At 52.5% G+C, this 13081-nt stretch overlaps 1 protein-coding gene across 2 annotated transcripts in view; it reads left to right on the top strand.

The window, feature by feature from the left end:
- The window catches only part of ITLN1 (intelectin 1), a 34804-nt gene extending 21723 nt beyond the window's left edge, over window positions 1-13081 (top strand). For both annotated transcript variants that reach the window (XM_083374262.1, XM_083374263.1), the window contains one exon: window positions 12760-13081. In XM_083374262.1, coding sequence (XP_083230388.1) covers window positions 12760-12912 — 153 coding nt within the window. In that variant the 3' untranslated portion in view covers window positions 12913-13081. The remainder of the gene's footprint in view (window positions 1-12759) is intronic.

Genomic DNA, 13081 nt, shown 5'->3' with positions numbered 1-13081 from the left:
CCTCCAGAAGAGCTCTGACTTCGTGGGCATGAAGTGTTTACTCAGCCCCTCGGTGAGATCAGCATAGGAGATTGTGGCGATTGGTTCTGGACTGAAGAGTCCCACAGCGGCAACGTAGACAGCGGGCCCGCTGAGCCAGAGGAGGGCGGCTGCCTTCGCCCGGTCGTCCGTAATCTTCTTCACCACCAGGTATCCTTCTACCTGGCCTAGATGAGATTCCCAGCATTCTGGGTGGCGAGTGTTGAACTCTCGAATGTGGCCGTGGTTCGTCATGCTGTCTGTCTAGTCGTGGGTGCAGCTGCTTGCGTTGTGTGGGAGTTAGGCTCCCAAGTGACTTCAGCGAGTGACTAGCTCAGGCTAAGGGGAAAAATCTCTTCTCCCCTTAGGCGGTGACTTCAGCTATGCAAGCAAGCATCCCACCTTCATTGCCAGTGCTTTAGCGAAGAAGCAGGCGAGACAGCAAAGTTAAGCAACTTAACTTTATTTACGAACCAGGCAAACAACATGTTCTGAACCAGCCCTCTTCTGGCCTTGTAGTAAGGCAAACCCCTTTTCAGAAAGAAGAGACTGGAGAGCGTCCAAGGCTAAAAGGCATCTGCCAAGATTTAATTACGCAGTTAACAAAAACACTAGAGCTTGTCTTCTCAAGTGGAAAAGTTGCTTTCAGCAACCAGCCCCTCCCCAAACACTCCTTTTATAGAGAGCTCAGGGCGTGGTCTCCCTGTGCCTCCTCCCGAGGAGTCCCACAGCCTTTCTTTGTTTGTTCCTGCTCGACTGCCTCCTGCGTCGGGCGTCCTTGAACAGGGCCAGCTGTGGGTCATCTTCCTCCGCACTCTCGGGCTCACGCAGCTGAGAAGAGGTCCCCGGCTAAGGGCTCTGCAAAGCCTCCAAACCATCATCAGCCGGTTCGTTTCCCTCCCCCTCATCTGAGTCATCCGATACATCGGAGCCGGCTGTCGGACCCACAGGCTGGCCCTGAGTCACAACACTATCCCGCACCGCAGGGCCCTTCCCCCGGGTCTGCCGATCCGGATGCGGTCGGGATGGGAACTGTTCGTGAAAAGCAGTCACCAACGCAGGGGCATGAACGGTGGTCGCGTCTTCCCATGTGAAGTCCTCCGGCCCGTACCCTTTCCACTCGATCAGGTACTGGAAGCGACCTTTCAGCCAGCGGGAATCCCTGATGCTGGCGACCTCGTACTCGGGGGTGCTGTCGCCATCACGAGGTCCTGATGGGGGAGGTTCCGCTTGGCGAAGTGGACAAGCCGGTTGTTCGGGGACCAACAAGGACCGATGGAAGACGGGGTGCACGCGCAAGGAACGTGGCAGAGTTAAACGATAGGCGACCGGGTTGATGACGGCCTCGACTGGGAACGGTCCAAGGTAACGGTGGTCCAGCTTCCTCGCCGGCCGAGTGGATGGTAGGTTCCTGGTGGACAGCCAGACCCGATCCCCCACCGATAATGGAGGCGTATCCCTTCTCGACCGATCGGCGAACCTCTTGTAGTCGGCCTTGGCCTTCTCCAGCTGCCGTCGTACCAACCGATGGATCGCCTGTAACTCCGCCATGAATTCGTTCGCTGCCGGCTCCGGTGAGTCCACGGGAGAAAGGGGGAAAAACCTGGGGTGATAACCCACGTTGGCCAAGAACGGTGTCATCTGCGTGGAGGTGTGCTGCGAGTTGTTAAAGGCAAACTCGGCTATGGCCAAATAGTCCACCCAATTGTCCTGCTGCAGGTTAACATAGCAGCGCAGATACTGCTCTAAGATGCCGATGACCTTCTCGGTACCCCCGTCGGTCTGAGGATGATGCGCGGACGAGAGGCAAACCTTAATGTCCAACGCCCGCATCAACTCCTGCCAGAAGCGGGCTGTAAACTGGGCCCCCCTATCGGAGACGACCCTATCGGGAAGGCCGTGCAGCCGGAACACCTGTTGGATGAACATGCGACTAGTGGTGCGAGCTGACGGTAAGCCGCGACAGGGGATGAAGTGCGCCATCTTGGTCAACATGTCCACCACCACAAACACTGTCGTGAAGCCGGAGGATGGGGGTAGATCCGTCAGAAAGTCCATGGACACAGCCCCCCAGGGTCTCTTGGGCGTTGGCAAAGGCTGCAGTAAACCAGGCGGGGCCCCTGTCGCTGACTTGGCCTGCCTGCATGGGACGCAGGAGGTGACATAAGACTGGACATCGTGTCGGACTCGGGGCCACCAGAAGGTACGGGAGACCAGGTTCAGAATCTTGAACAGGCCAAAATGCCCCGCAGCCGGGTTATCATGACATTGGCTGAGGACGAGTCCCCTGAGTGGCCCTCCTGGAACATAGAGCCAGTCACGATAATACAGGAGTCCGTCCGTGACCGACCAAGGCGAATCTGGCCCCACCTCTTCCTTCCGCTGAGCCACCCACGCCTCCTGCTGCTGCGCCTCCCGGATCCGAGCCCGTATATCCACCGGCTCCCGCACCGCAGCAAAAGACTCGACGGGGATCACTGTCCTGGGCGGAAGCTTGTCTTCCACTCGGGTGTACTCGGGCTTCCTGGACAGAGCATCCGCTCTCTGGTTGTGCCCGCTTGGTATGTACCGCACCCGGAAGTCAAACCTCGCAAAGAAGAGGGACCACCGGATCTGGCGTTGGTTCAAATTCCGAGCGGTCTGCAGGCTTTCCAGATTCTTGTGGTCCGTCCGGACCTCGATTTGATGCCGCGCCCCCTCCAGATGATGCCTCCAAGCCTCGAACGCCGCCTTGATGGCCAGCAGCTCCTTCTCCCAGATGGTATAGTTGCGCTCCGAGGGATTCAATTTCCGAGAGTGATACGCGCAAGGGAAAAGGGTACCGTTGGGCGTCGCTGCCTGGAGTAACACGGCCCCAATGGCAATGTCGGAGGCGTCCGCCTCCACGACAAACGGCCGTTGCGGGTCAGGATGCTTCAAGATGGGCTCCTTCATGAAGGCATCCTTCAAAGCTTGGAACGCCTGTTGTTCGGGGGCGTTCCACTGGAACCGAGTCTTCTTCTGCAGGAGCCGGGTGAGGGGGGCTGTCAAGGCGGCAAAGCCAGGGATGAATGTCCGATAGTAGTTGGCAAATCCAAGAAGTCGCTGAACGTCCTTCACTCGACGCGGGGGTTGCCAACTCTGCAACGACTCAACTTTACTCGGTTCCATGGCGATGCCCTCAGGAGAAATGCGATGACCCAGGAAATCGATGGTCACCTGGTAGAACTGGCACTTCTCCAACTTGGCAAACAGCCGATGTTTCCGGAGGCGCTGCAGGACCTGACGGAGATGCTGATGATGCGCTTCACGCGACGGGGAGTAAATCAGGATGTCGTCCAGGTAAATCACAACAAACTGGTCCAACAGATCCCGAAAGATGTCGTTCATAAAATGCTGAAACACAGCGGGGGCGTTGGTCAGGCCAAACGGCATCACCGTGTACTCGAAATGTCCATAGCGAGTACCAAACGCCGTCTTCCACTCATCACCCGGCCGAACCCTGACGAGGTTGTAAGCTCCACGCAGGTCCAGTTTCGTGAAGATCTTAGCCTCCCGGAGTCGGTCCAAGAGCTCGGGGTTGAGGGGCAGCGGGTAGCGGTTACGCACCGTGATGGCGTTGAGTTTCCGGTAGTCACAGCAAAGCCGTAACTCGCCCGACTTCTTTCGCTGCTGCAGCCGGGCATCGATCCGCAGACAAAGATGGATCAGCCCATTCAGGTCTGAGGGAATGTCCACGCGGGCCAGCTCATCCAACACCTCCTCCGACAAGCCATCCTGGAAGGCATCCACGAGCGCAGCCTCATTCCAGGCGGAATCCTGGCTAAGCAGCCGGAAATCACTGATATAGGCCTGTAGGGGGCGCTGACCCTGCCTCAAAGCTTTCAGGCGTCGGGTGGCGGTCTGCGCCTTAATTGGGTCCTCGTACATGAGGCGCATATGGTCACAAAACCCCCCAAAGTTATCCAACAAAGGGCTAGGCTGTGCCAGCAAAGGCGTGCCCCAACGAGCTGCATCCCCCGACAGAAGACTCAACACGAACCCCACCTTATCCCGGTCAGTGGGGAAATCAGCTGCTCTCACGCTGATAAAAAGCTGGCATTGTCCCAGGAAGGCAGGAAACAGTTCTGGATTACCAGCAAATTTATCCGGCATAGCTATCTGACATTTCCTCCTGGGTGGGGGTGCAACATGTACCTGAGCTTGCAGTTGAGCCACCTGAGCTGCCAGCAAAGTGAGTTGCTGGGTGAGCTGGGCATTCTCGGCAAGAAGCTGCTCCATCGTAGTAATAAGGGGTGGGTGGCTGAAAGCAAACTGTTCTGAACCAGCCCTCTTCTGGCCTTGTAGTAAGGCAAACCCCTTTTCAGAAAGAAGAGACTGGAGAGCGTCCAAGGCTAAAAGGCATCTGCCAAGATTTAATTACGCAGTTAACAAAAACACTAGAGCTTGTCTTCTCAAGCGGAAAAGTTGCTTTCAGCAACCAGCCCCTCCCCAAACACTCCTTTTATAGAGAGCTCAGGGCGTGGTCTCCCTGTGCCTCCTCCCGAGGAGTCCCACAGCCTTTCTTTGTTCCTGCTCGACTGCCTCCTGCGTCGGGCGTCCTTGAACAGGGCCAGCTGTGGGTCATCTTCCTCCGCACTCTCGGGCTCACGCAGCTGAGAAGAGGTCCCCGGCTGAGGGCTCTGCAAAGCCTCCAAACCATCATCAGCCGGTTCGTTTCCCTCCCCCTCATCTGAGTCATCCGATACATTGGAGCCGGCTGTCGGACCCACAGGCTGGCCCTGAGTCACAACACAACAGAAGAACATTGCTCCTATTTATACTAGCAGCTGTCAACGGTTTGGCCAATCAGGGCTGAGCCGGTTTCCCGCGCCGCCCGCTTCGCCAATCGGAGTCGGCTGGTTTTGACAGCTCGGAGCTGTCATCGGTAGCGCGTGCTGTTGCCAGGTGATTTTGACAGCCGAGAGCTGTCAGTCGGTTGGCGCCTGCGTAGTTCTGTCCGGCAGCTTTTGACAGCTGTCAAAAGCTGCCGCGGCTTTACCTCAGCCCTGTTTATATATATACAAACGTTATTAACATGTGAATACATAACAGCCTGCATGTGAGAGAGAAACAAAATAAAAGCAAGCTAGCATTACATAACTAAAACAGAAGAAGAACTAGAAGCTAGGAGTAGAATCTTAAGAGGCTAGAACAAGAAGAACAAGAAATAGAGCAGCCCCTCGTGCAGAGGTACTTATGGGGGGTCTTGGTCCCTCCCTGACCATAAAACTCTCTCGCCAATGGGGCTGTCGGGTCTGAGACCCTTGGCTCATCAGTGGAAGCAAAGAAGCCTCTTTGCTCCCATCTGATGACCTTTTTGGGGAACTGCCATGTCTGGCACTAATCATCTAACAATTCCCCTTCTTGCCAGCCAATGACAGGGACCAGTGAATGTATGTGAGGGGTGAGCAGGCATCATAGACATGCATAAAAACATTCAGAAGACCAAACACAAACGCTTACACAGAAGGTTGTGCCAGTCAATGGGAACAGGTTTGGTGAACAGATCAGCTATCTGGTCAGTTGTGTTACAGTGTTCAACATGAATGAAACCCTTTTTGGTAAGCTGCCTGACATTTTTATGGCGTATGTCTATGTGCTGAGACCTAGATCCTACTGCATAAGTGCCCGAGATTGCAATTGCGGCCGTGTTGTCCTCTAGAATTTGGACGGGCAGAGGAGGAGATGCCCAGATGCTTGTTATCAGCTCATTGAACCAAGTCAAATCATTGGCTGTGTCTGACAGGCTGGCATATTCAGCCTCGGCCGTGGAGCAAGAAATAAATTTTTGCTGCCTAACATGCCAATGTATTGGACAGCCATTTAGCAATATGAGGAAAACAGAGGTGCTCCGTCTACTTTTGGTGTCGCCAGCCCAGTCTGCGTCTGAGTAAGCGGAGAGCTGGGCTGTCTTCCCCTTCTCTGGTTCTAGCATAAGGAGGGCATCAGCTGTGCCCTTAAGGTATCTAAGCACCCTTTTAACAGCAGTCCAGTGGAATTCCTTTGGGTGTTCCACGTGCCTGGACAATAGATTCACAGCTAAAGCTATGTCAGGTCTGCTCCAATTGCTGATGTATAGCAAGGAGCCAATCACAGATCTGTAAAGCGTGTTATCTGTGAACTCAGGACCGTCCTTATGGGTGTGGTTGTAAAAGTCGCTTTGCATTGGGCTATGCATAGGATTAGATTCTGTCATTTTGCATTTGGCCAGTAATTCCTCTATCTTTTCTTTTTGAGATAGAGCGAACCCCTCCTTAGTGGCCAAAATATGCACACCCAAGTACTTGTCAACCCGCCACAAAGACTTCAGAGTAAACGTTTCTTCCAGGGCCTTGGCAAATTCATCACACCCTTCCTTGTCAGGCCCTACATATAATAGGTCGTCCACATAAACTAACACCCGTTCTGTGGTACCCTTGGAGTTGCGTGTGAAGACACATTCATCTGCATGGGATGTGGTGAAACCAACTCATTCTAAACTCTTTCTAAGACAGTCATACCATAATTTCCCTGACTGCTTGAGACCATATAACCCTTTGTGGAGCAACCATGTATTTCCCCCTTCTTGCTGGTAGCCAGGAGGAGCCCTCACGTAGATCTGCCGGTCCAGGTTGGCGTGGAGGTAAGCCGTCTGGATGTTGAATTGGAAGACTTCTTCTCCCAGAGCGGCTGCAGTCACGAGGGCGGCCTTGACGCTCTCTGCCCGGACGGTTGGAGAGTAGGTCTCGGCGTAGTCTTCCATATAGCGCTGAGCGAAGCCCTGGGCTACCAAACGGGCCTTATATAGGTAGAGGCCATTGGCAAGTGGTTTGGCTTTGTAAACCCACCTTGTGCCAATGACTTTCCTCTCCTTTGGTGGTTGCTGGGGGGTGAAGACTTTGAGTTTCTTTAAGCTCTGCATCTCCTTCTCCATCGCGAGCTGCCATTTCTCCTGCTCTTCGATGGGCAGCTCCTGGATGTCAGAGAAGGATTTTGGGGTGACCACAACGCTGTTGACAGACGCGATGTGGCCAATGTCAATTCTCTTTGGCGGGACCCCTTTGTTGGATCGCTTTGACCTCCTTACCTTCTGCCACTCACCGCTCTTTTCTTCCGTGGGTCTCTGAGGCATCGCTGGGGGTGAAGACGGCGTGTCTTCCTCCGTGGGACTGGACGCATCTTCGTCTTGTTCCTCACTTTCGTCGGTGGCAGGGTATGTGGTCGTCTCAGGTGATGTCGTAGTCGGTGTGTCCTTGCTGGGTCGGTTGGCATATGGGCTCAGATCATTTTGGTTATCACCTATAAAGCCCTACATGGCCTGGGTCTGGGATATCTGAGGGAACACCTGCTGCCGGCATCAAACGCCCTTCGCCCAGTGCGCTCCCACAGGGAGGGTCTGCTCAGGGTCCCGCCGGTAAGAGATTGCCGGCGGGTGACACCCAGGGATAGGGCCTTCTCGGTGGGAGTGCCTGCCCTCTGGAACCAGCTGCCGGTGGAACTGAGAACTGCCCCCGACCTCCGATCATTCCGCCAGGGCCTGAAGACCTGGCTCTTCGAGCTCTCGGGCCCAGACTGAGGAGAAATTTTTAATTGGGGTTCTTTTTAATTGAGTACAGGGTCAATTTAATATTTTTTAATTTGTTTCTTAACTTTTGTATGTTGGATTTTTAATTCCCTGTAAACCGCCCTGAGTCCTCAGGGAATAGGGCGGTATATAAATGTAACTAAATAAATAAATAAATAAATAAATAAATTTGAGTGGATCTGAGTCCAATTGGAGTCCTCTTCGAAAGAGGCAGATTGGGAAGTCACAGGCCTGCCCCCTTCTCCCAGGAAACGATAGGCCTTGGAGCCAGGAGCATAGCCCAAGAACCTTAGTCTCTGGGAAACAGATCTCCCCTTCTTCCGCAGCTGCTTGGGGATGTGCACCCATGCGTAGGAACCAAACACACACAAATGTGCCAGATTTGGTTTCCTACCGTGAACCAGGAAATATGGGGTCTGGTTCACAACACTGCTCCAGGTGCGGTTTAAGGTGTAATTGGCGTAGTGGATTGCTTCCCCCCAGTATGATTCTGCGACTTTAGCGTCTGCAATCAGACTACGCATCATGGTTTGCAGAATTCCATTTCTTTTCTCAGCTACACCATTTTGCGAGGGGGTGAATGGTGCAGTAAGAAAATGACGGATGCCCTTACGCCTTACCCAGTCCTGGAACTTTTGAGACATGAACTCAGCCCCGCGATCGCTCTGCAATTGTGCGATCTTGGTCTTGTACTGGGTCTCTACGAAGTTGTACAGTGACTTTATGGCGTCAAAGGCTTCAGATTTTTCTGTGAGGGTATACACGTGGCCGTATCGTGAAAAATCATCAACGGCAGTGAGAAAATACTTTTTCTTTCCTAGGGATGGTGTGAAAGGCCCAACCAGATCAACATGTACTAGTTGGTATGGGTACTGAGCCTTACGCAGTGACACCTTTGGGGTAGGGGCAGCCTTCCTCTTTGTTTTCTTGCAAATGGCACAGTCCAGAAACACGTCACAATCCTTGAGCTGGACTCCCTCAGCAAATTTTCCCATCTTTTTAACTACAGGGAAGCTCGCATGGCCTAATCTTCTGTGTAATATGTGGGCACACTTATCGTGGAGCGGCTTCCCCACTGACACCCTCTTGGCTCTAATTGCTTTGAGTGGTGCTGTAGGTGCCTGCTGAGATTCAGGTTCCTTGCCCACACTGCCCTTGGAAAGCCTTGGGGCAGGCTGTGGGCTCTTAGGAGAAAAATATGGTAAGCCATTTATGATGGCAATATTTCCAATGACCCTCTGGTTCCGGGTGACATGACCTCCCCCCTTGCGAAATAAAACTTCCACTTTGTCATCGTCACATAATTTGATAATGCTTAATAGGTTGTTGGCAATGGAGGGAGCATGCAAAACACCTTTAACTTTTCCAAGTCCAGGTACAGAAACAAAGCCCTCACCAACAATTAAAGCCTTATCACCATTTGCAACTTTGACAGATGAGTTAATTTTCTTTAACCTTTTAAAACCTTGACTCATATTAGTAATGTGAGAAGAAGCTCCAGAGTCCAGTAACCATAAGTCAGTGGAGCTATCAGCCTTTGTTGTGGGGGTGAGGGAACAAGTATGCAGAAAATTTCCTTTGCCCCTGCCACGTCCCCTTCCTTGCCCCTTGCCCCTTACTTGATTGGGACCACATTTAGGGGCTTGATGTTGATGGGGGCAGTCTTTCTTGAGGTGCTCCTCAGAGCCACAGATGAAACACTTAAGTAGAGCATTAATTTGCTCTGAGTTGTGGCGCCCCCTTCTGGCTTGCTGAGTGGTGACTCTGGCGTATTCTCCGGCATCTCGTCTCCTTCTATCCTCCTCGATGAGTCTCCCTGTGAGGTAGGACAGATTTATGTCTTCCCTCCTGACCGCTTCGAGTGAAACAATGAAATTGCTCCAACTCCTGTCCAGGGAAGCAAAAATGACCGCGACTATGTTCGCATCAGTTACTGGGAAATTTCTGGACATCAATTCTGCCCTGAGTGCCTTTAATTTTGCAAGATGTTCAGGCATGCTGGCACCAAACCTCAGTCTGGTTGTATAAAGCTCAGTTGTATGTCTGGTGATGGAGCCAATGGTATCGCTGTTGAATAAATTGTATAATAGCTGCCAAACTTCACCAGCTTTGAGTCCTGCTGGAATGCTGGAGAACAAGTTGTTATCCAGCGAACTGAGCAGAGTCGAGTAAGCCTGGAGATGTCGCCACTCTTCTCGTGGTCCCCATGGGAGAGAAGGAGGTTTCTGCACCATTTCTAGAGTCCCATTCTTTAAGAGATATACCTGTATATCTCTACTCCAACTGTTGTAATTCTCCCCCCCAAGTTGCAGCTTTTTAAAGTCGCTCGGAAGATTTGTTGTTGGAAAGAAGTCCCTCTCAGATCCATTAGCATACATCTGAGAAGTGTCCATAGACATAAAAGGCAAAGGGAAAGGGATCCCTCTAGTGGTCGAGGAGGGAATTTTTTCTTGATTATTTAGTAACTCCAAATGGGCGTGCCCGGAAACCATGTGATCCGGGGGAGGGCGTTGTTCAGGATTTTTCCCTTCTTCCCATGAGGCATTGGGGGGGCGGAGCCCAGATTTGCCGGTTTGCATTTGCTGCAATGATTCCTCCTGAGAATTGCAAGCACATGGATTGCCTGAATTGCCTGATCGCTGGTCCTGAAGACCTGAAGAGAAGGTGGGAGGCCACGGGGGTTGATTGTTGGGAGGCTCCAGGCTGGATCCCCCCCGGCAGTGGGGCCCTGGGGAGAGGGTAGGAGGCTTTGGAGGGTGGCTGGGCACCTCCAATGTCTGTTTGGCCCCCAGGGCTGTAGTTAGGACTTGGATGGCCATTTTAATTGCTTCTGTATTTGTATTAGTATCAGCTGGGCAGATCTCATTGTCATCATTGGACTTTAGGCTTTGTGGTGGGGAGAACCCAGGAATTTGCATGCTACTTTGGCCGGATGCCAGGGATTGCATGCTATTTCGGCTGGATGCCAGGGATTGCATGCTATTTCGGCTGGATGCCAGGGATTGCTGGCTTTCCAGGCTTAATTGAGGCTTGTCTTTGTTAGACCATGTGGGGTTACTGGGGGCCGCCATCTTGTTTCCTGTGCCAGACCATGTGGGCGGAGCCATCTTGTTTCCACTTGCCCCAGGAAGCTGTAGCTCACAGCTGGGCGGGGGGGTTCGCGCCAAAAGCCCTGGGGTCCCGGGGTCACTAAGGGCGGCGGGCGCCAAATTTGGAGGCCTCGTGGTCACTAGGGAAAGACTCACCAGGTGTCCAGAGGCTCCCTGCGCGGCTTCCTGGGCTGCGGTCCCCCTCTTTTTCGTTGCAAGTAGCTTTACAAGCAGCTCTTCACGTTCTTGTTGTGTCATCTTGCTCACACGGCTTTTGGCTTCAGCCAGGTCCGTCTCTGCAGCATCTGAGCAATCTTGGGCAGTCTGCAAGCCTTCTATGCTCTCTTCTGTGGCGTTCAGGGGGAGAGAGGCATGCATTGGACTCCCAGATGCTCTGCTGGATGCTCTGACGGGATGGAGGTCATCTGTGCTCTCACCTGCAGCGGAGATTGCTTCAGGGGCTGAAGGCTTGGATGTAGGCAGGGACGCCGTCTTTGATCGATGACTTCTGGTCACGATGGGAGAGGTCCTGCCATCTGTTATAAATGGATTTGAGCTGGATCTTCCAGACATCTTGTTGGACTTGGAACCATCCTTTGAACCATCCTCTGCTACCAACTTGTGAGGTGATCTCACAAGGACGATGGATCGTTAAAGGTGCTTCCAAGTAAAAGCATCACGCAGAGATGCAATCATATTAGCTTTATTCAATGATAGATCAAAGAGAAAGAAATACTTGGCATGAAAGCATTCATGCCTGCATGTGAGAGAGAAACAAAATAAAAGCAAGCTAGCATTACATAACTAAAACAGAAGAAGAACTAGAAGCTAGGAGTAGAATCTTAAGAGGCTAGAACAAGAAGAACAAGAAATAGAGCAGCCCCTCGTGCAGAGGTATTTATGGGGGGTCTTGGTCCCTCCCTGACCATAAAACTCTCTCGCCAATGGGGCTGTCGGGTCTGAGACCCTTGGCTCATCAGTGGAAGCAAAGAAGCCTCTTTGCTCCCATCTGATGACCTTTTTGGGGAACTGCCATGGCTGGCACTAATCATCTAACATTTTAGACCACAAAACATCAACTCCTAAGGGCTGAGGGACCTTGGAGGTCATCGTCCAGGGCTTTTCACCCTTTTCACCCACCGTACCACTTTTAGGATAGGGCAACATCCGAGCACCACCAGTCGCCTAGCAAGGTGTCAAAAACTTGATGACCAAAAAAAAAAAAGGAAAAAAGTGATGAAGTACAGGCAGTCCTCGACTTACATCAGTTCGCTTAGTGACTGTTCAAAGTTACAATGGCCCTGAAAAAAGCCCCCCCCCCAAGCCACAGCTGAGCAGGTCACCTGCCTACCTGCCCGGTGGCGCTTTTCCTCCTGTCCAAGGTTTTCATTTCTGTTGAGGATTGGCAGTGGGGGTGGGGTGGGGTGGGTTGTTTGGTTTTTATTTCCCGCCCCTCTGCTGGGTGGTTGCAGCAGGTTTGGGTTACTTCACATGACCCTGGGACACTGCGACCGTCATAACTATGAATCCGTTGCTAAGCATCTGAATGTAAATCACAAGACCCTGGAGATGCTGCCACATTCCAGCTGATCGGCGCTTCTTCTGGGCTCAGAAGCGCCAGGATCAGCGCCGAGCTCCAGCTGGATCCTGGCGCTGATCCTGGCCCTTCCGCTGAGCCCTGACAGCCCCGCAGCTCCAGCCATCTCTCGCTCAGGCTTGTGCGGTGGTGCCAATGGTTCAGCTCATTCCCCTCCCCCGCTGCCACTTCTCTAGGATGGTCATGTACCACCTGCCAGGTGCCAAGGTACCACGGGTGGTACCCGTACCGCTGATTGAAAAGCCCTGTTCTAGTCCAACCCACTGCTCAGGCAGGAGACCCTACACAAATTCCAGACAAACAGCTGTCCAATTTCTTCTTAGAAGCCTCCAGTGAGGGGGCACCCACAACGTCTGGAGGGAACCCCTTCCACTGCCTTGTTGTTTTCACTGTCAGGAAATTCCTCTCTAGTTTAAGTTGGTTCTCTCTCCCAATACATAAGATGTTTAACTCCCTTTTTCCGTCCTTAGAACTGCATCGGAGGAGGGGGCTTTTTCCAAGAAGCAACCCCCCGTCAATGTGGGGATTTTACAGGCTTTGACTGGGACGGCTACGGGGTTCACCGTGGATGGAGCGTTTCCAAAACCCTTGTGGATGCCGCTGTGCTGATCTTCTACCGCTGAGCAACTGAATCAGAAAACGGGAGACAGAGAAATTTAACTCCCGGAGCAAGAGAAATTTATGATTACAGCACGCCATATGACGATGCTATGCAACAAAAATTAAAGCAGCAGATTAAAGTCTGGCCTCCGTTTTGTCTTTCTTTTTTCACGATAATCCTTTGCATTAAAG

Source organism: Vipera ursinii, assembly GCF_947247035.1.
Source record: "Vipera ursinii genome assembly, chromosome: 15".
NCBI lineage: Eukaryota > Metazoa > Chordata > Lepidosauria > Squamata > Viperidae > Vipera > Vipera ursinii.
This window is presented reverse-complemented; position numbering and strand designations above follow the sequence as displayed.